Here is a 27,389-nt window from a genome sequence, read left to right on the forward strand (position 1 = left end):
AGAAAATAAGGGTGATAGCCCGAGGGAGGAGGAGGGGAAAGCCTCTGCACTCGGGTTTGGTGAGACCAGAGGACTGAGGTCATTTGAGATTTGAGCTGATCTGAGAGACCATCGGGAAGCAGGTGCTGGAATGGGGGTGTCTCTGTCAGTGGGGGTGGGGCTAGGGGTAGGCACAGCAGAGCCTCCTGGCAAAGCTGAGAGTCAGGGACCGGGTGGGGCTGAATGTGTGTGTCTGTGTGTGTGTGTGTGTGTGTGTGTGTGTGTGTGTGTGTGTGAGAGAGACAGAGACAGAGAGAGAGTTGGGGTCTCACTCAGTTTCCCAGGCTGGAGTGCAGTGACACAATCACGGCTCACCGCAGCCTCAACATCTTGGGCTCAAGCAATTCTCCTGTCTCAGCCTCCTGAGTAGCTGGGACTACTGGCATATGCCACCGCCCCTGGCTAATTTTTTTTTTTTTTGGAGAGCTGAGGTCTCATTATGTTGTCCAGGCTGGTGCTGAACTCCTGGGCTCAAGTAATCCTTCTGCCTTGACCTCCCAGAGTGCTGGCATTGCAGGCGTGAGCCACTGTGCCCAGCCATCTGGAAGGTCTTACAGTTAAGATCTCTATCTATTTACCATCTATCTACCTATCTGTCGATCTGTCTATCTACCCATCCGTCCATCTGTTCTGCTGTCCCTCTGTTCCTCCCTACATCTATGTCTCTTTCTCTTTCTCTGCCCTGTATCTTCCTTTGTTACTTTATATTGTTTACATTTTTTCCCCAACCTAATTATAAATTCCTTGAGAGAAGGAACCGTGTGAACACTTCCTCTCAAACTTTTGTAGAATTTAGTCTATAAAAGTATTTAATAAATGCTAGTTTACTACATTTTCTTGTTTGGTACATGTGGGTTTCTTTCATTGTGCTGGGTTCAGATAATTCAATTCCATATTTTTGTTTTGTTCTGTTTTCAGTTTTTATCTATCCTGAGAGCTGTGGGTTTAAAAAAAAAAAAGAAAGAAAGAAACCCTGATTTCTGTTCTCCACATGATCACAGTCTAACAATAGAGTTATTAGATGGGAACTCTGACGGGGGAGAAACTTGCACCTAGTTGATTTATTATGTTCTAGGAGCACTCAGGGAGCTGTAACAGAAACACAAGACCATAGTGTGTCAGAAGCTGCGGGGGCCCTCGGGAGAGTAAATGGCAGAAGTAGAAAAATGAGCCGGGCTCGGTGGCTTAGCCTGTAATCCCGTGCCTTGGGAGGCTGAGGTGAGTGGATTGCCTGAGCCCGCGGGTTCGAGACCCACCTGGGCAACTTGGCGAGACCTCATCTCTACAGTAAAATAAAAAAAAATCAACTGGGCGTGGTAGCGCGTGCCTGTAGTTCCAGCTACTTGGAAGGATCGCCGGAGACCAGCAGGTCGAGGCTGCGGTGGCCGGGAGCAGCCTCTGCACTCCAGTCTGAGTGACAGAGTGAGACTCCAACTCAAAAAAAAAAAAAGAAGTAGAAAAATGAAAATAGTTCCTTGAAACTCTTTCAGCCTGTCCCTTGGGTCCATAAACTATGCTTCATATACTTGATGTAATCGTGTAGAAAAATTTGCTCCATCCTTAATCTTAATTTAAGGCTTAAGAAGTTACTGTAAGAAATGCTATACTTTGTCAGGTGCCCTTTTCCCATTTTTGTGTTTTAGATGTAATGAAATTGGACTGCTTGAGCGCAGAAGTTCGAGACCAGCCTGGGCAACATAGTGAGACCCCTATCTCTTCAAAAAATAATAATAATAAAAAAGCTGGGTGCAGTGGCATGCCTACAGTCCCAGCTACTTGGAAGGCTGAGGCAGAAGGATCACTTGAGTCCAGGAGGTTGAGACCGTGATGAACTGTGATTGTGTCACTGCACCCTAGCCTGGGTGACAGAGTGAGACCCCAACTCAATAAAATAAATAAATAACTTTAATGAGATTATTTCTTCTCTCATAAATGAGGACAAATCGGTATGACCTAAAAAATAGTCTCAGGTGTACCAAATAAAGCAGATTTTCAGTTATTTTAAAAATAGTCCTGGGCAAGACCCACCAGCTGAAGGAGCTGTGTTTTATTTGGAATGGCATATATCTGGAGCTGCAGACGTCTGCTTACCTGAGATGTATGCTTGATATGCACCCCCAGTAGTATTCTACTGTTATATAAAAGAATTCAATGGTAAATTGAAAAGAAGGATTTTTGGAAAACGTCAGACTATGACTACAGGGCAGATAGATTCAGTTTAATGCCCTGTGCCTTCAGTGTATACATTTAATGGACATTAATGGAGGTTCACGTGTGACTTTTGAATCAGCAGCAAAGATGGAATCATATTGAGCACCTTTGGAGTTCTGTATTTTATTTTTGCAGCGATCATCTTTAGATAACCAATAACATATGGAACTCCAAAGACATGCTAAGTATAAAAACAGTATCGTGGTGGTTGCCGGGCCTGGCAGGGGGGAAGAAGGGGAGTAGTGTTTGATTGGAATTGTTTTCACGAAAGAGGCAGGATTGGAATTCAGGGGCTTTGGACGCCCTCCAGGAGTGACTACTTGTTACTTGTGTGACCTGGTGAAGTCCCATAGTAAATGACTGTGGCCTATATTGAGGAAGTGAGGGGGTTGGATTTGAGATGCTCTTTTTCTTCACATTTGTCTTTTCTTCTTCTTCTTCTTTTTTTTTTTTTTTTTTGAGTTGAAGTCTCACTCTGTCGCCCACACTGGAGTGCAGTAGCCGCTCCTGGCCACCGCAGCCTTGACCTGCTGGGCTCCGGCGATCCTTCCGCCTCAGCCTTCCAAGTAGCCAGAATTGCAGGCAGGTACTACCACGCCCGGCTGATTTTTTGATTTATTGTAAAGATGAGGTCTCGCTGCCCAGGCGGGTCTCGAACCCGTGGGCTCAGGCAATCCACTCACCTCAGCCTCCCAAAGGCGCGGGATTACAAGCTGAACCACCAAGCCCGGCTTTTTTCTTATTATTTTAAAAATAGAGATGAAGTCTCACTATGTCGCCCAGGCTGGTCTTGAACTCCTGGCCTCAAGTGATCCTCCCACCTCAACCTCCCAAAGAGTTGGAATTATAGGTGTGAAACACCACTCCTGGCCAATATATTTTGTCTTTGTAAGTGATACCCTAACCTTGTCCAGAAGGGTCTCAAGGGCATTTCTTTCTTCTTTTTTTCTTTTTTTTTTTAGAAAGCAGGATTTATAGAGAGGACAGAAAAACTCCCACAGTGGGAGGGGACCTGAAGGGGTTGCCTCAAGGGCATTTCTAATATGCATAAGCCTAGTTTGCAAACATGACAAACTGTGCAAAGACCAGAAACAGCGTAGAGTTAGAATTAACTAATAAAATGACTACATTCCACCCATGGGTAAGTCATGCTCAAGCAAAGCTGCAAACTCAAGTGTCTACAGAGACTAGGTGGGTGGTCCAATTTTCTATTGCTGCATGAATATCTTCCACAAGACTCAGTGGCTTGAGGCAACCACCATTGTGTGATGTCATTTTGTGGCAGAACTTGGGCAGAGCTCAGCTGGGTGATTCTTCTGGCTCATGACGTCATGGGAGGTCGCTCAGTGGTGGCTTCTACTGCCAGACAGGCTGGTCTGGAGGGCTCGGGACAAACTCCCACTCATGTCTGGCTCCTGGGCAGGGATGGCTCCATGGCTCCTGTCCACTGCCTACCCATGGGCTGTCCACATGACAATCTCAGGGCAGCTGGACACCTTATGGCAACTCAAGACCTCCAGAGAGAGTACTCCTGGAGGTAGAGGGGAGCTGTGAGGCTTCTCGTGATCTGGCCTTAGAGTCCCAGGATCTCCCACTTCTGGTGCATTCTACGGCGGAAACAACCCACTAATGCCCAGATTCAAGGGGAAACAAGTTAAACTCCACCTCTCAATGGGAGGAGCAGCAAAGAATTTGTGATTATTAATTTTTTTCCTTTTAATTGTTCTCTTTTCTTTTCTTTTTTTTTTTCGAGTCAGGCTTTTACTCTGTTGCCCAGGCTGGAGTGCAGTGGCACGGTCACGGCTCACTGTAGCCTCGACCTGCTGGGCTCAGGCGATCTTTCTGCCTCAGCCTCCTGAGTAACTGAAACTACAGGTGTGTGCCATCATGCCCAGATAATTTTTAAAATTTTTTTTTGGTAGAGACGAGTTCTTGTTATGTTACTGAGCCTGGTCTCGAACTCCTAGGCTTAAGCAATCCTCCCGCCTTGGCCTCCCAATGTGCCAGGATTACAGCCCTGAGTCACCACGCCCAGCCCCCTTTTGATTTTCTTATTGTTGTAAAACACACCTAATTGACATGGTAGCCATTGTTAAATGTTCAGTTCAGTGGCACAAGTACATTCATATCGCTGCACCACCATTACCCCCATCCTTCCTCTTGCAAAATTGAAACTATACCCACCAAACACTCACGCTCCATTCTTCCCTCCCCCAACCCCTGACAATCACCTTTCTGCTCTTTGCCTTTATCATCTTGACTGCTTTTAGTAGCTCATGTAAGCGGAATCGTGAAGGATTCGTCTTTCTGTGACTGACTTATTTCAGTCAGCAGCACATCCTCAAGGCTCACCCGTGTTTTAGCATGTGACCGGGTTTCCTTCCTTTTTCAGACTGAGGAATATTCCATTGTATGGACAGACCACACTTTGCTTATCCATTCATCTGTCAGGGGATACCTGGGGTAGCTTCCATGTGTTCTTGGACACTTCTTAGGTTGTTTTCCTCCTACGCTGAACCAGGCTGCTATAAACATGGGTGTGCAAACTGCGACCATGTTTAATCTAGGAGAGTAGAGGACGTAAATGAGTGAAATGGGCTGGAAATTTTTAAAATTCCAGTAAAACGCGGTAGAGATGGCTACTGTCTCTCAGCTCAGTGTCAGTGAGACAGTTGGGATTGGTGGGGTCTGAGAAAAGCTGAGAGTAGGGGGTGTGAGTCTGACCTAAAGTGGCAGCCCCTATTACTCCCAGCAGATTATGGTCCTGTGGGAATGTGCGCCAGAGTGGCCCTGCCCTCTGTTTCATCAGAAGTAGGCATGACGGAGTTTTATGTAACATTTCTCGATTTTTAAGTGTTGTTTCCTAAACTTGAAAAGTGCTTAAAGATTGTGTAAGTCAATTAAAAATGGCCAGAAGCCATTTAATTTGGGATCTCTCCCTAAAATGCACCAATTGGTAGAGATATATAAGTGACTGATATCAGGACCTTATCTGTTTCAACAGTGATGAGCTGGAGCAGTAAACTTTTTCTCAAAGGAACAGACAGTAAATATTTTAGACTGCAGACCGTGCAGTCTCTGTTGGAACCATACAGCCGCTCAGTTACTCTGCCATTGATAACAGGGAAGCAACCACAGACAGAATGTAAACAAATGGATGTGGCTGTGTTCTAATAAAACTTTATTTACAAAGCCCCTTGGCCTGTAGGCCATAGCTTGCCTACTGTAGCAGATGAGTGAGAGAGTAGGGACGTCTGAAGAGAGTGCCAAACAATAATAAAGAATAAGCATAAAGCTTTGATGGATGATGAGGGACTGGTTAATTAAAATATAATGCATCCATAAAATGTAGTACTGGGCTATTTCGAAAAGGAGGTAGATTTTTTGGTTCAGTGACAGATGGGCTCTCCAAAGATGGCAGCCCTTTGACATGCCCCTTCTCCGTGGAGATGAGGCCTGTGCCCTCTGCCTTTGAAGTTGAGTGTGCTTTTGTGACCGTTTTGACCACCAGAGTCGGATAGAAGGAATGCTATGTGAGTTTTGAGGCTAGGGCGTCAGAGGGGTTCTAGCATCCACCTCGCTGTTGGGAAAGTTACCAGGTAGCCAGGGAAGCTTACAGCTAACAGGTCTGACTCCTGTGTGCGGAGGCCCGTGCTGCGAGTGGGTCTACACGTGCCCATGTGGAAGGACTGCACGGAGGAGCCCTGAGACAATGTGAGATGGAGAGAGGCCAGCCAACCCTGAGCTGCTTCAGCAATGTGCTGTTCCAGCTCCAGCCATGCTCTGACTGCAGACGGCCGGGCCTCCCAGCCAAGCCCTTCTGGAATTCCTGAGCCGCAGAACTCCTGAGAGAAAACACAATGATTGCTGCTGGGCTTAACCACTAAGTTTTAGAGCAGTTTGTGAAGCAGCTGGAGACAACTGGAACATAGATAAAGAAAGATGAACAAACTGTATCATTAGGTGAAATTAAAGCAAATCGGTACTCTCTAAATGTATGCAAGGATATTTCAAAACTGTTCAGTGTTATCCCTGAGGATTAGAACTGTGAGCCCAGGGTGGGAGGGAAACTCTTTTCACTTATATTCATTGTAATTTGAAGTTTTTAACATGTGCATATGTTACTTGACAATTTTTAAAAATCTAGTTGAAATGTTTTAAAAAGCAGAGAATGATAAAGGCAGAATTTCCTGAATTCACAGGAGTTTTTTTTAAAGCATCGATTCCTACTTACTGTCCAACTCATCTCTATAAATCAGAGCCATGTACGGTGTATTTTAGACTCTTCACAAAGTCATAAGAGCATAGCCGAGGGCCATTTCTTGTACGCAACCCAGATTTGGAGATAAAAGAATACACTTAGCATTGCTCATGCTACTGCACTCCAGCCTAGGCAACAACAACAACAAGGATAACTTGGGAAGAAAACCTGTTTCCAGAAATAACACAGATCGAAGTGAACACTTCATCTCAGTCTCAAGTTATGGTTGTTTGTTTTTTCACGCCCGGCTAATTTTTGATTTATTGTAGAGATGAGGTCTCACCAAGTCGCCCAGGCAGGTTTCGAACCCACGGGCTCAGGCAATCCACTCACTTCAGCCTCCCAAGGTGCAGGATTACAGGCTGAGCCACCGAGCCCGGCTGAGATGCAAGTTTTAATTTAAAAACCCAACAGATTGACAAGCTGTTAAGGTCACAAGCATCACCACCACCAGCTTAACGCTCACTGCCTTTACTGAAATGGAGTGAATGCTTTTAATGAGATAATTTAACAGAAGCATTTGGTTAAACAAATCTAGAATCTCTTTTTTTTATTTTAAATCCCTCGAGGGGAGAGAGACAGATTTTTTAAAAAATTGTACAGTCCCGTTAATTCTGCATTCAGAAATAATCTCCTAAACCCCAGGGTTTTATTCTTTACCTTGGACTTTGCCTTAGATCTGTGGACCTCAGATGGGGATGTGATTCTGGTCATTTATTCAAGTCCTCCTACTTTATAGATGAAGAAATACAGGAAGAGTGTCACCTCATTACATTGCTTTAACATTTTAAGTTTTGAGTAAATGTTTGTTTAAATAGAATAATCTGGCTGGGTGCAGTGGCTCATACCTGTAATCCCAGCACTTTAGGAGACCAGCCTGGGCAACATAGTGAACTCTCGTCTCTACAAACTTGAGTCTGCGCCAAAATCACCTGAGGGCTTGTTACGCTGTGGATTGCTGGACCCCTCCTCTGAGCTTCTGCTTCTGTGGGTTTAGGATGAAGGCACAGAATCTCTTCCAAGTCTCCAGGTGATGCCAGTGCTGCTGGTCTGGGGCCCATACTCCAAGAACCACAGCTTTGAAATCATTCCTTTTCAGACCCAACTGGAGGGTGTCTGTTCCTGTTTTAGGGAAAAATCTTTCAACTATGCTCAGATTTTTTTTGTTTAGCTTGGTCATTACTCAACTGAACTCCATATGTTCATCTTTTCTAGCTTTCTAAAACTGACAAATATGCCCGTAACATTCTCCTTAGGCTGTTCCCATGAGTCTTGAGCCTTTTTGGGTCACCAAGTCGTGCCACGGCCTGCCCCAGGATGAGCAGTCCTGACACCTTTGCATTGAGCACGTGCTCATTCTCTGATCTCACTCATGAGCTTGGCTCTGCATCTTGGCGCCCACCCTCGGTTGGGTGTTGGAGTCCACCCTCAGACGTGCTTCATAGCTGTAGTCACTAGTCGAATCCATTGCATAAATGAGCTCTTACGCTTTTGGCGGTTTGCTGTGCAGGGTATGATTTGACTCAAACAGTTATGAGTAAATCTTTGTTTAAACAGAATAATCCAGCTGGGTGTGGTGGCTCATGCCTATAATCCCAGCACTTTGGGAGGCCAAGGTGGAAGGGTGGCTGGAGCCCAGAAGTTCAAGACTAGACAGCACAACATAGTGAGACCTCCTCTCTACAAAATTCAAAAAATTAGTTGGGTGTGGTGATATACAACTGTAGTCCCAGCTACTCGAGCTGAGGTGGGAGGATCACCTGAGCCCAGGAGGTCAAGGCTGGGGTGAGCCATGATTGTCCTTCCACACTCTAACCTAGGCAACATAGTGAGACACCAACTAAAAACAATCAAACAAAAGCACAAATAGAATAATCCTCTGTGGCAAACTTTTGAAACAGAGTTTGTGATAGTCATTGTATATCACAGCAGCAATCTACCTTGACATCCACAGGTCATAACCTAATATCTATTTTGAAAATAAGCCCAAGGCTGTCAATAAATTAATGAAGCAGGTAGGGGCTGAAGTAAACATTGCCTAGGTAGGCTGTAGTCGCCAAAGGAGAGAGTAGAATCCTATCATAGCCTGCCGGTGGCATTCAACATTTATTGAGCACCTGCTGCTGTGTCCAGGCCAGGCCGAGAGATGAGTGCGTGAAGATGAGTGGGACGTGTCCTCAAAAGGGTGGCCAGGCAGCCTGACATAATAGTGGCCAGTGCTGACTTTGGAGCATGTGGGGTTGGGTTCAAGTCCCACGTCCATGACTTGCTGGCCTGGATAGTGTGTGTCCTCACCAAGCTTGACCTCCTCTGCTTCCCATGTCTGTCCCAAGGCTGTCATGGGATAATGCCTCGTCTTGCTCTCCCTGGTCTTCTGTACTCAAATACCGTAGACTAAGTGGTTGAAACAACAGAAATTTCTTATCTCACAGTTCTGGAGGCTGGACGTCCAAGATGAAGGTTCTGCAGGTTTGGTATGTGCTGAGGGCTCTTGTCCTGGCTTGTAGACGGTCACTGTCTCAACGTGTACCCACAAGTCTTTTCTTGGTGCATGCGTGTGGAGAGAGATACCTCTGTGTCTTCTCTCATAAGGGCACTCACCCTAACATGAGGGGTCCTCCTCCATGACCTCATCTAACTTAATTACCTCCCAAAGGCCTCCCTTTCCAAATACCATCGCATTAAGGAGTTAGCTTCAACATATGAATTTGGGCCAGACATAGTTGGCCCATAACATGCTTGTCAATTAGGTAATCACTCTGTTAGCAGTGGCTTGTGGCTTTCCTCATGAATGTTTCCTTCCTTCTTCAGGCTTTTGCCACCAGCTGTCATTAGATGTGTCACTGTTGTAACGGCTAGAGAAAACCCTGAAGAGTTTAATAGGTTTTTAAAATTTATACCATCTAGCTGCTGTCCTTATCAGAGGCTTCGGGGATAAATTTAATTAGAAGAGACTTAGTTTTTCTCTTCTCTGGATTTGAATTCCCTGAATTCTCTGTTGAGTTGAATATTGATTCCTGTTTTTTAATAACTTGACTGCAACCCAGATGGGAAACCCCTGGTGTATCATTTCTCTAAGTGGATCTTGAAACTAATTATAAAAATATGAGAATTTGTTTAGGCATGTTCTGATGTTTTGATCAATTCAATGGCCCTGCCAATGTGATCTAAAAGTGACAATAGGAAAGTGTTGTATATATCGCATACTTTACTTCCAAAACTCCAATAATGATGGAACTGTTTAGGCCATGTGTATTTTCTGTTAAATTGGACATCTTCCCTGTGTTCTTTTGTTAACACTAGGCTAAAAGATTTGCTTGTGCTGGGCATGGTGGTGCATGAACTACTTAGAAGGCTGATGTGGGAGGATGGCTTGAGCCCAGGAGTTTGAAGCTGCAGTGAGCTGTGATTGTACCACTTCATTCCGGCCTGGGCAACAGAGTGAAACCCTGTCTCTTAGAACATTTTTTTTTTTTGCTTGTATGTTACGAAATGATTGTTCAATCAAGGTTGTTTTACAAGTGAAGGAGGTTAAAAATGGGATATCAGGACAAGATAAAGGCTCCCAAATGGAAGACTATTTCCCTTATAGAAAAAAGAACCTCACCTACGCCCAAATGTTTGAGTCATGCTTCCATGGCTTGCTGAGAATGCTGTGTGTTTTGATTCCTACAGAAAACCAAACCGTTGATGACAGAATTCTCAGTGAAGTCCACCATCATTTCTCGCTATGCTTTCACCACGGTCACCTGCAGAATGCTGAACAGAGCTTCCGAGGACCAGCAAGTTGAGTTCCAGATGCAGATTCCAGCTGCGGCTTTCATCACCAACTTCACCATGTAAGTGACACGCTGGTCAGAGATGAAGGTTTCTATGTGGGGAGTCAGGGTGAGCCTGAGATAGTGTGAGGCCTGCAGTCTCTTGACTGCGGGTTTATATCCCAGTAGATGGTATATGGATCAGAAGGTTGACTCCTTTGCTGAATTGTTCATGCATTCACTTGTTCATTCATTCTTTCCTTCCCTTCTTCCCTCCCTTCCTTTCTTCCTTCCTCCTTTCTGCCCTCTTTTTAAATTCTATCCCTGTCTTCTTCCTTCCTTTCTTGCCTCCTTTTCCTTTTTCTTTCCTTCCTTCCAACAATCGAGTGTCCAATTCTTCAAGAGGATTGGTATACTTGTATGAAAAAGACAATATCACTCTGCTTCAGAAACTCCAGTGGGGAGAAAGAGTCGACAGGTAAGTATACAATGTAATAAATGAGATAATATGCGACAGTCATGAATGTTATAAAGATGGCAAGTCAGACTGAGTGGGACTTCTTTAGGTAGGGAGATCAGGGGGTAGCTTTGAGGAGGCCGTGGTTACATTGAGTCCTCACACGGCAAGGCAGCATGGAACCTTTGACATCGGAGATTCAGTGTGTTTCCTCTTCTTCTGATCCAGGAAGTGACGATATGCAAAATGGCGCTGGCATTGGGTTTCATTTTTGGTCTGGATGAAATCAAAATAATAATCATGGGTAAGCAGTGGGATTACAAATCCATTTCAGCAAGCTGTCAAGTCTTCGGCCCTTCTCCTACTCAACTCAAGTTGGTGGGTGTTCATGGAGTTGGAGCAGATCTGACGGTTGATTTCCTCCTGGAGGATCATAGGGCACCACGGGTTGGGTCTTACCATTTGGACCAGTGGAAAATTACCCTGGAATGAAATGAATGATTCGAGGGTGGTGCCCTAGTCTGGAATGCTTGCTGTATGCATATCCAAATAAAAATATTTTCCAGGGTTGTCATGGTTATAAGATCCATGTTCTGAATTTGTCCTGGAAGTGCAAGTGGTGGCACAGCTGTCTCTTGTGTTTCAGGCTTATCGGAGATAAGGTGTATCAGGGCGAAATTACAGGGAGAGAAAAGAAGAATGGCGACAGAGTAAAAGAGAAAAGGAATAAAACCACAGAAGAGAATGGGTGAGTTGTGGTTCACTAAGAAGTTAAAAGTCCATTTCAGCAAAGTGTCGGTTTTCCACCCTTTGCCTGCTCATCCTGTTCTCTTCCCTTCCTCCAAGTATTTATCTCTCTCTCTTCTTTGTTTTTTTTTTTGAGTTGGGGTCTCACTCTGTCGCCCAGGCTGAAGTACAGTGGCCCAGTCTTGGCTCACTGCACCCTCGACCTCCTGGGCTCAGGTGATCATTCCGCCTCAGCCTTCTGAGTAGCTGGGACTACAGGTAGCCGCCACCATGGCCGGCTAATTTCTTTAAAAAATTTTTGTAAAGGTGTGGTCTCACTATGTTGCCTAGGCCGGTCTTGAATTCCTGGACTCACGCAGTCCTCCCACCCCAGATTCCCAAAGTGCTGGGATTACAGTCGTGAACCACCATGCCCAGCCTATTTTTTAAACCAAAATAATAAATATATCTGGTTATCAATATAGTAGATATGTGTTTATAATAAAAAGAAAAATTTTACTACTCCCATGTCTCAGTTCTCACTTAGAAACATTCACTTCTGGTTGGGCTCAGTGGCTCAGCCTGTAATCCCAGCACTTTGAGAGGTCGAGGGGGTTGCCTGAGCCTGCAGTTCGAGACCAGCCCGGGAAACTTGGCGAGACCTTGTCTCTACAATAAATTTTTAAAAAATTAGCCAGGTGTGATAGCATGTGGCTGTAGTTCCAGCTACTTGGAAGGCTGAGGCGGAGGGAGATCACCTAAGCCCAGCAGATTGATGCTGAGGTCGCCATGAGCATGCCACTGCATTCCAGCCTAGGTGACAGAGTGAGATTCCAACTCAAAAAAAAAAAAAGAAGCATTCACTTCTAAGATTTCTGTATTTAGTTTTCTGTGTAGTTACCTTCCTAACTCTGAATATTATGTTAGTCATGCTTTTTCTTGATTTCTTGGTAAAGATAAGACATTATCTGTTGAGTTTTGACTGTGAAGAAAGAGAATTTAGCAAATTTATAATACTCTTACTTTTCTTCTGCATTCCAAAATTTTACATTATTATTTTATTTCTTCTTCCATCAATTCCACAGTACTTAAACTATCTTGGATGATCCCTACTATCTTAACATAGATGCTACCCCAATGCCTGACCAACAGTAATTCAAAGACATCACTGATTAGAAGACATTCTGATTTCCAGGCTGTTAAAGCATGTATGTCTCCTGATCCTTGAAATATTATCATTGCCTTGCAGCCTTGTTGCAAAACTTTTACCCTGGGACTTATTTTCATTTTCTTCTGGATTATTCTATTTCTTATATTCTACATTTTCCTCTTTCTTGGTTTTCACCTTTTACTTGACTGAAGTACTTTCTGAAGTAACCTTCTCAAAATGGGTTCATGAAAGTTAAACTTATGAGACCTTGATTACTTTTTTGGCTTTGTATGGAATTTTAGGTCAAAATACTTTTCCTTCTGAACTTTGAGGCATTGCTGCAATGTCTTATGACATCTAGTATTACTGATGATACGTCTAATGTGGTCTAACATCATCCCTTTTACATCTTTTCTGTCTCTGATGTTCTCAAGTTTTATAATAATGAGTTTAGGTGTCAGTCTCTTTTCACTCATTTTCCCTATGCTCAGTTAACCCTCTCATCTCAGTACTAGTGTCTCTTTTTCAGTTCTGGGAAAGAGGAATAGAGGAAGGCTATCAGCTTAGTTGTTAGTTGTTTTTATTCTTTTTTTTTTTTTTCGTCAGGGTCTTACTCTGATGCCTAAGCTGGAGTGCAGTGGCATGATTATAGCCTGGGTTTAGGCTGTCCTTCCATCTCAACCCCACAAATAGCTAGGACTACTAGTACACACCACAATGGCTGGCTAATTTTCTTTAAAAAATTTTTTATAGAGACAATATCTCACTTTGTTGCCTAAGCTGGTCTCAAACTTATGACCTCAATCAATCCTCCCGCCTTGGCCACTCCAAATTCTGAGATTACAGGCATGAGGCACCATGGTCTGCCCCTATCAGTTTAGTCAATCATTCATCTATGGGCTTGGAATTATCCTCCCACCGGTCCTCCCCTACTCCATTCCATCTTGTGACATCCTCCTGAATTCGTCTCCCTAAGATTCTGCCAGACAGTTTGGCTCTGCTGCGGTCCCTTCCAGCATATTCTTAGCTGTTGAGTTCTTGCTCTGCTGAATCCCCCGAGTCTTCTGGAAACTTTCTGAAGTGTCTTACCCACTCATGGTTGTCCCTCCCGTGCTTAGTCCTTTGGGGGTCAGTCTGCCATTTTGAATAATGAAACCCTCACTCCAAGGACCGAAGTCATCCAGAATGGTTTGTATTTTTGTAAGCTTTGCAGTCCTCAATTCCTTGTCTTTCCTTCCAAACACACATCCCAAACTTCACCAAGGTGTGGCAACCTAATAAATTAGCTATGTTAAAGCAACGTGTGATGTCAGAGCTCACTTGATCATCCCTATAAAGGAAAGAACTCAATTCCAAACTTGACTCTAAATCTCTCTGTTCGTTTAAGTTCACCTACTTAAATGTTCCCTTTCCCCACGGCCCCTTGGGTCTGTCTCGGAGAGGCAGGAGAGGTGAGTAGTCTCTGAATTCTCTCCTCTTCGGTATCCTTCCACCCTTGATAACCTTCCTCCAGCGTGGGTCTCTACTTCTTCCAAAATTAACTTATTTTTCCTTTCTCAGGACTCACACTGTCCTGCCCACTGGCCTCCCTGGCAGGCTGGTGGAGAGGGTGTGGCCGGTGCCCTGATCGGCTCTACCCTACCCTCAATCTCCCTGGGATCCTTTCTCTCTTGACAGGGAGAAGGGGACTGAGACGTTCAGAGCTTCGTTGGTGATTCCCAGCAAGGACAAAGCCGCCTTCTTCTTGAACTATGAGGAACTTCTGCAGCGACGCCTTGGCAAGTACGAGCATGTCATCAGTGTGCGACCCCAGCAGCTGGCCGGGAGGCTGACCGTGGACGTGAGCATCCTGGAGACAGCAGGCATCGCCTCGCTGGAGGTGCCCCCACTTCACAACAGCAGGCAGAAGGGCAGTGGGCGAGGGGAAGGTGAGTACTGGCTGCTGAGTTCCCTCAGGTCTGTGGTGGTGGCTCAGAGCTGGGTCCTGGTTTCAGAGAAAGCTGTAAGGGGGATGGCACCTCTTCAATGGAGGCTTTGGATTTTTTGCAGGAATTAGAAAGATCGCAACATGCAAAGTTGACACAGTAATACCACCTCTGGGAATCTAGGCTAGGTAAATCATCTCAAATATTGGGATATTTAATTATATTATTATTATTTAGAAACAGGGTCTGCTATGTTGCCTGGTCTTGAATTCCTGGGCTCAAGCAATTCTTCTGCCTTGGCCTCCCAAAGTGCCAGGACTACAGGTGTGAGCCACCATGCCTGGTCAAAATGTTGGGAATGTTATATGCATAAAACTGTTTCATAACATTTGTCATAGCAAAGACACTCCATCAGCCTAAATATTCAATGATACTGAAGTGATTAGTAAATTATGATTAGAAAACAACTTAGCATGTGATAGGGAAAAAAGGCAAAATTATACATATGTGATCATGTGAAATATGCTAAATGTGAAACTGATTTTAAAAAGACTAGGAAGTCTTTTATAGAAAAGATTCATTTTATATTAGGGGTATGGGATTATGAAAACATCTTCTAAAAATTTGTTTTTGAACAATCAGCAATAGGTTATATTTTTGTAAAATTAAATAATGAAAAATGTGTACTGTAGAGTTAAGAGACAGACATTTTGGTTCATTGCAGGAACGTTAAGTTCAGGTTTCTCCCAAGTTCTGACTTTTAGGATAGCATTCCACTTGTTGAAATGATGATGATAAATTTCATGTCTAATTTCAGTCACTATGTTAATTTCAACGAATGGCTTATATGAAATATTTGCTTGCGTCGGGCTGTATATTTAACATATCAGTAAGGCCGGTCAGTGTCAAGTTGAATGAGACAGATAATCTTCAAAAACTGCACCAGGAATGGAATGACACGATGCTTGGTAGTTGTGACATCAAGGGTGGGGAAGTGCTAATTTGGTGAGGAGATAAGTAAATGAGCAGAATCTGAATTCAGGACCTGCGGCTACACAGAATAAAGAGTAGCCCAGGAAGCTTCATGAACCGGGATATTTAGCAGTGAGATTGGCAGGAGAGGGGGCAAATAACAAGTGGGATGCAAGAATGATGGCATTTAACATAAGACAAAAATAGCCAGGGCCTGAGCTGGTCTACAGAAGAGCAAACAGTGTGGAAAATACGCCTCCTCCCCAGTGTCCAGTTCCATCACTGACTGTCTGTGAGATGTCCTTTGCTCTAAAAGACTGAGCGTTTCCTGACTCTGAGGGAGATGCAGGTCCTTAGACTCTAAACACTGAGCCTGACATTCTCAATCCAAATCTACCTGAAAAAACAAACAATATCAAAGTTTCTGGCATTTAGAAGTAGCATGAGGCTGGGCTTGGTGGCTCAGCCTGTCATCCCAGCACTTTGGGAGGCTGAGGCGATTCAAGAGGGTTCGAGACCAGCCTGGGCAACATGGTGAGACCTCGTCTCTACAGTAAATCACAAAAACTAGCTGGGCATAGTGGCGTGTGTCTATAGTTCCAGCTACTTGGAAAGCTGAGGCAGAAGAATCACCTAAACCCTGCAGGTCGAGGCTGCAGTGGCCATGAGCATGCCACTGCACTCCAACTCAGAAAAAAAAAAAGAAGTGGCATGAAACCTTATAGCCCATTCATAGGTCATGCAGGTGGCAGTGATATGGTTCATGGATTTTAGTTTGGTTATTAACCATAACCTTGAGAACATGACTGCAACCCTGTGATACTCAGCTTACATATCTTTAAAACAGGGATAATAGCTAGCCTGTGGGTTCTTGTGAAGCATTTGTGTATGCAAAGCACCCGGTTCAGAGTGAGAGCTTGACAATTAAGTATTATTATTATCGTGATTATTATCACCTTATATTTACGTTTTTTAAATTTTAGATTCAAGGGGTACATATGTGTGTTCGTTACATGTACATACTGTGGGATTGGATCTCAGGTGGTCCATCCCCACATACTGAATATTGAGCCCCATAGGTAGCTTCTAAACTCTAACTCCCTTCCTCTCTCCCCGCTTGTAGGGGTCCCCAGTGTCTATTATTTCCATCTTTGTGACTATTTGGCTCCCACAAAGGGGTGAGAACATGTGGTGTTTGGTTTTCTGTTTCTGGGTCAGTGCACTTAGGATGACGAACTCTATAGCTCCATCCATGTTGCTGCAAAAGACATGATTTCATTCACATGATTTGTGACTGTGAAGTATTCCATAGTGTATGGATACCACATTTTCATTATCCACTGATCAGTTAGTGGGCATTGAAGTTGATTCTACATCTCTGCCATTGTGAATTGTGCTACAATGAACATGTGGGTGCAGGTGTCTTTGTTATATAATGACCTCTGTTCCTTAGGTTGGATACCTAGGATTGGGATTGCCAGATCAAATGGTAGATCTACTTTTAGTTCTTTGAATAATCGCCACACCGCTTTCCATAGAGGTTGTACTAATTTACACTCTCACCGACAGTGTGTAAATGTTCCCTTTTCTCCGCATCCACACCAGCATCTATTGTTTTTTGATTTTTTGGATAATGACCATTCTGACTGGTATAAGGTGGTATCTCGTTGTGATTTTAATTTGCATTAAATTACAAGTGATGGTGAACAGTTTTCATATTTTTTGGGCTATTTGTGTATTTTCTTCTGAGAGATGTCTGTTCATGTCATTTGCCCCCTTTTTAGTGGGATTGTTTGCATTTTTCTTGCTCATTTGTTTGAGTTCTTTATAGATTCTGGATGAGTCCTTTGTCAGATGTATAGTTTGTGAATATCTTCTCCCAATCTGTAGATTGCCTTTTTTTTTTTTTTTTTGAGAGTCAAGGTCTCACTCTGTCAACCAAGCTGGAGTGCAGTGGCACAATCATGGCTCACCAGCCTCAGCCTTCTAGGCTCAGATGATCCTGCCACCTCAGCCTCTTGAGTAGCTAGGGCTCCAGGGCATGCCACCATGCCTGGCTACTTTTTAAGATTCTTCTTAGAGGTGAAGTCCTGCTATGCTTCCCAGGCTGGTCTCAAACTCCCAAGCTCAAGCAATCCTCCTGCCTCAGTCTCCTAAAGTGCAGAGACTGCAGTTAGGATCCACTGTGCCAGGCCTGCATTTACTTTTTTTCTATGAAAATCTTACCTCCCTGATAAAAATCTTAAGTGTGTGTTCTGTTTGAAGGGGTATGAATGACAACTGATAGCTTAAAAAGTTGCTTACTGTTTATATTCAGGGCCTGTTAGTATCTCAGAGGAATTTCTCCAGACCATTGATCGTGGGATTCTGTTCCTTTTTTAAGACTCTTTTCCTAGCTCTTTGTACTGAAGGAGATACTTTGCTCTCCAGAATGTGGGGATTTCACAAGCATTTCCCAGAGCCAGGTGCAGTGGACCAATGCCCTTTCTACTGTCCTGCTTCCCCTCCTTTAGAGACCAGCTGTTATTGTTCCTGCAGGGTGGTAGCCTGAGCACAGGATGTTGTGATTTTGTCTGGACACTGTTGCATGTTTCCCAAAGAAATCCAGGGTAGGGATCAGACTAGAATCGGGCTTGCACCAACACTTGAGCTGGAAGTGTACAGATGTGGCCCAGGCCGGGACATTCCTCGGCTGAATCTGGCTGTAGCTAAGAAATTAGACTTCTGCAGTTTGCCTAAGCGCATCTCCGACCACTGGTACCCGTGTTCATCTTTAGGGCTGCAATGCTAGATAAGGCTTACAACGATGTGCTGGATATTAGACTTAGCGCTTTGCCTAGAATATCATCTCGTTCGATCTTTATGACAGCCCTCTTAGGTTGTAGTTTTTTTTTAAACTTTATTTTATTTATAAAGAAGCTGAGGTTTCCAGGGGTTTCAGTAATATGGACAAGGTCCCCCCTTTTTTTTTTTGAGTTGGAGTTTCACTCTGTTGCCCAGGGTGGAGTGCAGTGGCACAGTCATGACCACCCAGGCATCAACCTGCTGGGCTCCAGCGATCCTTCCGCCTCAGCCTTCCAAGTAACTGGAACTGCAGGCATGCGCCACCACACCCGGCTAATTTTTGATTTATTGTAGAGATGAGGTCTCGCCAAGTTGCCCGGGCGGGTCTTGAACCCACGGGCTCAGGCAATTCACTCGCCTCGGACTCCCAAAGTGCTGGGATTGCAGGCTGAGCCACCAAGCCCCAGCCATTTTTTAAAAACTCTATTTTATTTACAAAGAAGCCAAGATTTCCAGGGGTTTCAGGAATATGGACAAAGTCTCATATTTAATTATCGATAGAAGTAGAGCTTAATTATAGATCTGTCTGACTCCAAGTTCATGACATCAACCGTTGTACCTCTTCATTAAACAGCAGACTGTAAGCTTCTGAGAGTGTGAGTTCAAATTCCAATTCTCTCCCTAGGGTAGATTATATTTTATAAGATAGAAAGAGAGACTCAAAGCAATATAATCTACCCTTGCCTCAGTTTACTTGTCTGGTGTATCAGAATTGGACCCACATCTGTTGGGTTGTAAATTAGTGGACCCCTTCTCCATGTACAAGCCAAGTCTGTGAGATGTATTTTGAAAGCGACGCATTATAGCATTATATGAGGAGGGACTCCCCCAAAACCTGGAATTATCTTTAGAGGGCGGGCCCCTTGAAGAACAGGCTCCCCCCGCTACGTAAGTGTTCTAGGAACCCATCAGCATCAGTGTACTAACAAGTGTTGTTGAGAGGTTGCGATCAGCTTCAGTGAATTTTTTTTTTTTTTTTTTTGGAGATTCTTTCAGCACATTTGCCCATGTCATGATGAGTGATTGACGAAACCACCTGCCCACACCATGCACTAGTTCAGCAGTTTTTGACCCAAAACGGCCTGGCCGCCATGCCCCATCTTGCCTTGAGTGATTTTTTTTTGTTTGTTTCTCTGGATAAGAAAAGTCCTCCAGGAAAACATTTTGCCAATGTGGGAAAACGTGAAACAAAAACTGCAGAAGCACTAAAAAGCATCAAAATGGACAAGTTCAAAAACTGTTTTGAGCAGTGGAAAAATCTTCTTAATAGGTGTGTTATATCAAAGAGTACTTTGAAGTACTTTGAAGAGGATTGAAGTTTAAACATGTAAGAATAAATACCCAATTTTTATAAATAAATTACAGGTTTTTTGGAGTCCCTCTTTGTAATTTCTTATTATTGAAATAGTTAGTGCACATGTATTATTTACCATGTAAGGGGTTACAAATAAGTATTCAGTGAAAGACAGAAATTCTTCTCTCTTCAGTCCTGGTCTCTCTGCTCCTCCAATTTCTCTCCCCACAAAATATTCTGAGGTATTATGAACTCAGTGGAACAGAGTATCTGAAATGAACACTTTCCTGGAATGTCCGTGGGATGTGTGATTTTCCAAAAGTAGACACTGAGAAATGTATTTCATCTGTGTGATTGACTCGAGGCTGGTCACTCTACTCTCTGTTAAATTAATTAACCAACAGCAGCCAGAAAAGTGCTGAAAACCTTCCTAACAGCTGGACCCAAGACCTGGCAAAATTAACCAACGTAAGCCAGGGATGTGCTGAAAACCCAACAGCAAGGTCAGTGCCAACAGTTTTTTATGCCTTTGTTCCTTGAACAAATACTGATTGAACACCCATTCAAGGCCAGCACCACACCGGGTGCTTAAGAATACAACCCTGGTCAGCAAAGGCAGAGTCGTGATGTGGGAAATGGATGAGAATTCCCGTGTCCGGGGTAGGACTGTTGTCTGGAATTCTTTTTAAACTTCTTCAGCTTACGATAGCATCTAGTCAGGTTTGAGGGTCACTGAAGCAAAGCCAAAGGAGGAATGAAATAGGTAAGGCGTCTTCTTTGTCACTTTCTCTCACGTTATTTTGCCTATAGTCATCAGGGATCTTGTCATCAATGCAAACTCTTCTGCCAAAATCGTTTTTGGAATCATGACATACACAGTAATTTTGATGCTGAGGGTGCTTTTTAATCATCTCATTCTGATGTAAGCTTCCTATAAAATGTTGATCTTCAAATCATTCTGAGGACTCAGGAAGTGTAGTTGGGAAGAAGAGACCCACTCGAAATATAGCTTTATTTTTATTTTTTGAGTTGGGCTCTCACTCTTTCACACAGGCTGGAGTACCATGGCATGATCATGGTTCACTGTAGCCTTGACCTCCTGGACTCAGGAGATCTTCCGCCTCGGCTTCCTGAGTCGCTGAGACTACAGGCACACGTCGCCATGCCCAGCTAATTTTTTAATTTTTTATAGAGACCAGGTCTTGCTATGTTGCCTAGACTCGTCTCGAATTCCTGAGCTTAAACAATCCTCCTGCTTCCATCTCCCAAAGTGCTGAGATTACAGATGTGAGCCACTGTGCCTGGTGAAATATAGCTGTATTACAGTTCCTATTGGATGATAAGGTGGGTGACACTTCAGCTGTTTTTTTTTTTTTGAGTTGGAGTCTCACTCTGTTGCCCAGGTTGGAGTGCAGTGGCACACTCACGGTCACCCAGCATTGACCTGCTGTACTCTGGCGATCTTTCTGCCTCAGCCTTCCAAGTAGCCAGGACTACAAGCACATGCTACCACGCCTGGCTAATGTTTTTGGGGGAGCGGGGTTTATTGTAGACACGAGGTCTCGCCAAGTGGCCCGGGCTGGTCTCAAACCCGCGGACTCAGGCAATCCACTCACCTCAGTCCCCCAAAATTCTGGGATTATAGGCTGAGCCACCGAGTCCGGCTGCAGCTCTTTGAGAATAGGTTACTGACCCCACACATCCTGCAACGTCAAGTCTGTTCCACCTGAGACTGGCACAGTGTCTTGCATTTCAGGAGATGCCCCACAAGGGGCTGAATTTAATCTGTTTTTAATTTTCAGTATGTTTTTCCTTGGTCTGTTAATGTCACGACTCTGCCTTTGCTGGGTAGGCTGTCTTGAGGTTGTATTCTTAGGCACCCGTTATGGTGCTGGCAGAGGATGGGTGCTCGGTAAATATTTGCTCAAGGAACTAAGGAACGAATAACTGTCGGTGATGACAGTGCTGTTAGGTGTTCGGCACTTTTGTGGCTTATGTTGGTTAATTTTGCAGGTCGAGCAATGCTTATGTTGCTCGAAGGAAGGATTAGGGCACAGAATTACTAATTCGCTTTGGTTCCAGAAGACTCTGGTTACAAAGATCGGGATAAATTCCCATTTGAGGCCGGGTTCGGTGGCTCAGCCTGTCATCCCTGCACTTTGGGAGGCCGAGACGAGTAGATTGCCTGAGCCCCGGGTTCGAGACCAGCCTGGCAACTTGGTGAGAAGGATCGCCGGAGCCCAGCGGGTTGATGCTGGAGTGGCCGTGAGTGTGCCACTGCACTCCAGCCTGGGAGACGGAGTGAGACACCGACTCAAAAAAAAAAAAAAAATCCCATTTGCTTGAATTGCCAGATGAAATATAGGATGCTTAGATTCATTTGAGTTTTAGATAAACATTATGTCCTGTGTAATATTGGGGAAATACTAAAATATTACTCATTGTGTATCTGAAATCCAAATGTAACTGGACATCCTGTGTTTTGATTTGCTAAATCTGGCAACTCTGCCCTATTAAAGGGCTGCATTGTTGTGGACTGTTAAGCCCGAGGTCCATGTCCTTGCCCCGGAGCCAGTGTGCGCCCAGCAGCTGGAGGGTGTGACCCCGCTTGGCCTTTGTGAAATCTCTGTCCTGTTGCCAGGAAACAATCTGGTTGTTATGCGAGGGTTTCCAGTGTTGTTCAGCATGGAAATTATTCAGGTATGAATCATTTGGCCCCATAGTTGGTTTTGCTTTGATTTTTAATGCCAGTTTGAAAAAAAAAATCCCTGTTATCTGGTTTGTTCTGACATTGGCTACTGTTCGTTCAACCCAAGAGAGAGGCAGGGAGGCTTTGGCCTTCTCTCCTTAGCCTGGGACTGGCAAGCCACCTCCTCTCCCCGGTGAAACTCACTCTTTTTATTCCCTTTTGCTGCCGTCTCGGTTTGCTGTGGGAGGCGGGCATTGTCAGCGTGTATGTCATGGGCCACCACAGCTGTGGCTGAAACCAGAGGTGGGCCGGGGATGGGACATAGGCCACCAAGGGCGTCTGCCACACCCACCCAAACATGGACAGATTGAGACACTTCAGTTCTCTTGAAGGGCTTGTCCATCATCTGCCTGACTGTGTGCTGATGTGTTTAGTCATTGTCACGTTCAAGGTCAAAAAGCTTGTCGTGAGCTCTCACATGCTTCCGACACTGGGTTAGACACGTGGAATCGAAAGACGTCCAAGACGTTGTCACCACCCTTGAAGAACTTAGAGTAGGAGATTAAAACTGTTTTTTTTTTTTTTTTTGAGTTGGAGTCTCACTCTGTCACCCAGACTGGAGTGCAGTGGCTGCTCCCGGCCACCATAGCCTTGACCTGCTGGGCTCCGGCGATCCTTCTGCCTCAGCCTTCCAAGTAGCTAGAACTACAGGCGCATGCTACCACGCCCGGCTAATTTTTTTATTTATTGTAGAGATGAGGTCTCGCCAAGTTGCCCAGGCGGATCTCGAACCCGAAAACTTTTTTTTTTTAATTATAAATTGCGGTGAAAGGCAGATAACATAAATTTGCCACCTCAACCATTTCTGAGTTCAGTTCAGTAGGGTTCGGCTTATTCATGTGGTTGTAGGTCAATCTCCCGACCTCCTTCAACTTCCCAGACTACAGTTCTGTCCCCAGTAAGTCCTCATTTCTCCCTCGCCCCAGCCCCCCCGCAGTCACCATTCTACTTTCTGTCTCTGTGACTTTGACGACTTTAGATAGCTCACATAAGCCGTATCTTACGGTTTGTGTCTTTTTGTGACTGGCTTATTTCATGTAGCATAATGTCCTCAAATTTCATCCATGTTGTAGCCTGTGTCAAAGTTTCTTTCCTTTTAAAGGCTGAATTGTATTGCACTGCATATATCCAGGGGGTACCAAAAAACTTGTACACATTTTAAGCAGGGTGTTCACTCAAAAGATGGTGTTAATCAAATGAATGCTGGCATCACCATGTGACAGGCAGGGCAGGCAAAGAAAATAGTGGAAGCCCAGTTGAGCAAATGTCATACTGCACATTGCTACCGCAATTCAAGTCAACCTCAAAAAGGAATACATTTAGATAGCATCTCTTAAAATGTGCATACATTGTGGCACCCCTTGTATATATGCTTTGTTGTTGTTGTTGACCCATTTATCTTTCAGTGGGCACTTGGGTTGCTTTCACCACTTGGACCCTGTGAATAATGCCACTATGAACATGGGTGTGCAAATAAATATCTTTTCTCGATCCTGCTTTTAATTATTTGGGGTCTAGATCCAGAAGTGGATTTTTTGGGTCCTGTGGTAAATCAAACCTTCGGAGAAACTGGCACACTGTTTTCTACAGTGGCTGCACCATGTTACCTTCCCACCAACAATGCCCCCAAGAGTTTCAGTTTCTCCGTATCCTTGCCAACACTTGCTGTTTTCTGTGTTTTGTTTTATAGTAATCATTCTAATAGTTGTGTAGAGTTGACTGTTTTATATATAAGAAAGGAAGATGTTGTAAGATTGACTCCATAAAATGCCTCTGAGCTTTTGTCAATTATGAGGCTGTTTTGCCTGTATGCAAGAGGAGTTCTGTAATGGAATCTGATAGAAATCTCTCAACCTCACATTCCTTTGCTACGCTAGCCCTGCTTGGGGTGGACTTCCATTTGGTTCAGTTTCACATCCCTAGAGCAGCTAGTGTTTGGGTCTTCAGTGAACACCAAATGATGGCAGGAAGGGAGATGGATATGTTTGAGGGCTAACTTCTAGAATATGTGCTTGCACTTGTTTTCATGCAAGTCTCTCCCAGGAAGTCGATCAATATGGAAAACTGAGACTCAGGAATGGCTTCTTTTAGGAAGAAAGAGCACTCAATAAGCAGTGAAGAAAGCTAATTTGCTGAGAAGCCCAGGCTAACATCACTTAACTAGAAGATACCAGAGTTGACTGCGAACCCCTTCAGCTGTCAATTTGCATTATTATTCTATGCTGAATGTTGCTGTCATATTTATATAATGCTATCTTCCCAAATGACTTAAAATAATGACCAGGCACGGTGCAGATCACACCTGTAAATCCAGCACTTTGGGAGGTCGAGATGAGAGGACTGCCAGAGCCCAGGGGTTCAAGACCAGCCTGAGCAACTTGACAAGACCTCGTCTCTACAATAAATCAAAAAATTAGCCAGACACAGTGGTGCATACCTGTGGTTCCAGCTACTAGGAAGGCTGAGGTAGAAGAATCGCCTGAGCCCAGAAGGTCAAGGCTGCAGTGGCCATAAGCGTGCCACTGCACTCCAGCCTGGGTGACAGAGTGAGACTCCCATTCAAAATAAATAAGCAAAAAGACAAGTGCATTAATTAATTTAATCAAATTAAATGCCAAACATCAGTGTAGGGGGGGAAGAAAAATCCTTGCCAATAAGAAAATTGTATATAATAAGAGACTTAGGAAGGTATTTAACCAAATTCTTCCCGTTTTCACTGCCTCAGTGTTACCCGTTTTTCTTTCAATCTTCTGCTGATTCACTTGAACTTGGTCTCTACTGCATCTGAGTGCTGTTGCCCGGTTATTCATAGCATTTCTGACTACCGTGTAGTTAAGAAACTGCCTTAATGGGCCTCTGGTGGGCAGGTTCCATCAACAAACGTGGACAACTTAGCCTTTTTCTGAAGAGGTGGCAAGCAGCTGTGTTACCTGGGAAGTCCTTTCGTCAAAGTCCACGTGTTGGCTGCCTTTCTCCCATAGCAGCCAAGGCCCAGGCCCGCAGGAAACGGAGGCCAGGAAACCCCTCTGTCCATTGCCCAAAGGGCGTCGCTTCCAGCTGGTGTCCATGAGTACAGGTCTTGGCTCCTAAATCTGTTCACCCTTGGACATTATCCACAGCAGCTGGCTGCTTCTTTTCCCCTGTGTGGTTGTCTAGGTGGAGAGTGTTTGTTTGTGACTAACATCCATGTTCCAGCATGTTTTGTTCTCTTCAACCTTTGCGTGCTATATAGAAAGCGCTTTGTCACCATAAGATAGACTCAATCAGAGGTGTGCTTAATAGCACTCATGAGCATAGTTCTTTTTTTTCATTTTAGAGACAGGGTCTCACGATGTCACCCAGGCTGGAGTACAGTGGCATGATTATAGCACACTGTAACCTCGACCTCTGGGGCTCAGGCAATCCTCCTGCCTCAGCCTCCCAAGTAGCTGGGATTACAGGCATGCACCACCACACCTGGCCAACTTTATTTTGTTTTATTTTTTGTAGAGATGCATTGCTTAGGTTGGTCTCTAACTCCTGGACTCAAGCAATCCTCCCACCTCCACCTCCCAAAGTGCTGGGATGACAGGCATGAGCTACCACACCCCACCAATTCTTAACTTTCTTGAGACTCCTTGGAGAATGTGGCGAGAGTGACATGCCATCTCTTCATTAAAAAAAAAAAAAAAAAAAGGACACATGCAAAATTTTGCATATAATTTGCAGGGGCTTTCAGACAGTTACTGACTGCATTGCAGTTTATAAAAATTGTTCTTCATATAATGATATCAACATGTTTATATAAAAAATATATATTGAATTTCCTGCTATGAATGTTCATTACGATGTGTCTGTCCTTTCCAAATAATGATTATTCGGTTTTTAAAATCTTTATGTTAGATAAAATCAGTATTTCCTTAGTTAGGATAAAGCAAACACACATCCTTATCTTGAGCCTATTGTTTAAGGTGATTTGGGCTATGAAATGACTTCCATGAATATTAGAGTTTCTGAGTGTCGTTTTTTTTTTTTTTTTTGAGTTGGAGTCGCACTCTGTCACCCAGACTGGAGTGCAGTGGCACGTTCCCAGCTACCACAGCCTCGACCTGCTGGGCTCCAGCGATCCTTCCACCTCAGCCATCCAAATAGCCAGAACTACAGGCGCACGCTACCACGCCCGGCTAATTTTTGATTTACTGTAGTGATGAAGTCTCACCAAGTTGCCCAGGTGGATCTCGAACCCGCGGGCTCAGGCAATCCACTCGCCTCAGCCTCCCAAAGTGCTAGGATTACAGATTGAGCCTCTGAGCCCAGCCCTGAGCCACCGAGTCTGGCCTCTGCGTGTCATTTGAGTATTTGCTACAGGCTGTGAGAAGCTTCTGTATCTTTTTTGGGGTAGAAATTCCAGTTTTCCTGAATTCTTCCCTTTCCTTCACGTATTCTATTTTGCATTCTTCATAAAAGGCTGGATCATTCTAGTAAGCTGTTAGACATTCTTTCAATGCAGAATTTTCTTTCCAGCTTTTTACTACCATAAGGAGTCTCGAGTTCTTGCAACATTTGGTAAATATGTTTAAACTTGATTCACCTTCAAAGTCCTTGCCGTTTTACGCAATACACCGAGCGAGATGCTTTTCCTACTGCTCAAAAGAGTTTTGAGCTTGCGCATTTTCATGCCTTTTCGTGCTTCTGCCCTTTTGTGTTTCACCTCTTCCACACAGGCAAAACGTTTCCTTTTGAGGACTTTGTTCATCTGAGAAACACAAGCAAGATTGGGTGGGAGGGTGAGATGTGGAGGTCATGCCGATTTCGGCCAGAATCTGCTGAACACTCAGCGCAGTGTGGGCAGGTGTGCTCATCAATCAACCACCATGAGATGAGCAAACACATTGTAAGAACCTCCGCAAAGCTGGGCTTGGTGGCTTAGCCTGTCATCCCACTCTTTGGGAGGCTGAGGTGAGTGGATTGCCTGAGCCCGTGGGTTCGAGACCCGCCTGGGCAACTTGGTGAGACCTCATATC

At 44.3% G+C, this 27,389-nt stretch overlaps 1 protein-coding gene across 1 annotated transcript in view; it reads left to right on the top strand.

Annotated features, from left to right (window-relative positions):
- Positions 1–27,389, top strand: part of ITIH5 (inter-alpha-trypsin inhibitor heavy chain family member 5) — a 98,756-nt gene that overhangs the window by 12,157 nt on the left and 59,210 nt on the right. Inside the window, exons 4-6 of the mRNA XM_021715228.1 lie at positions 10,187–10,350; positions 11,373–11,474; positions 14,280–14,530. Coding sequence (XP_021570903.1) covers positions 10,187–10,350; positions 11,373–11,474; positions 14,280–14,530 — 517 coding nt within the window. The remainder of the gene's footprint in view (positions 1–10,186; positions 10,351–11,372; positions 11,475–14,279; positions 14,531–27,389) is intronic.

This window comes from Carlito syrichta, unplaced genomic scaffold, assembly GCF_000164805.1.
Source record: "Carlito syrichta isolate Samal-C Ts95f unplaced genomic scaffold, Tarsius_syrichta-2.0.1 Scaffold306869, whole genome shotgun sequence".
Taxonomy (NCBI): Eukaryota; Metazoa; Chordata; class Mammalia; order Primates; family Tarsiidae; genus Carlito; species Carlito syrichta.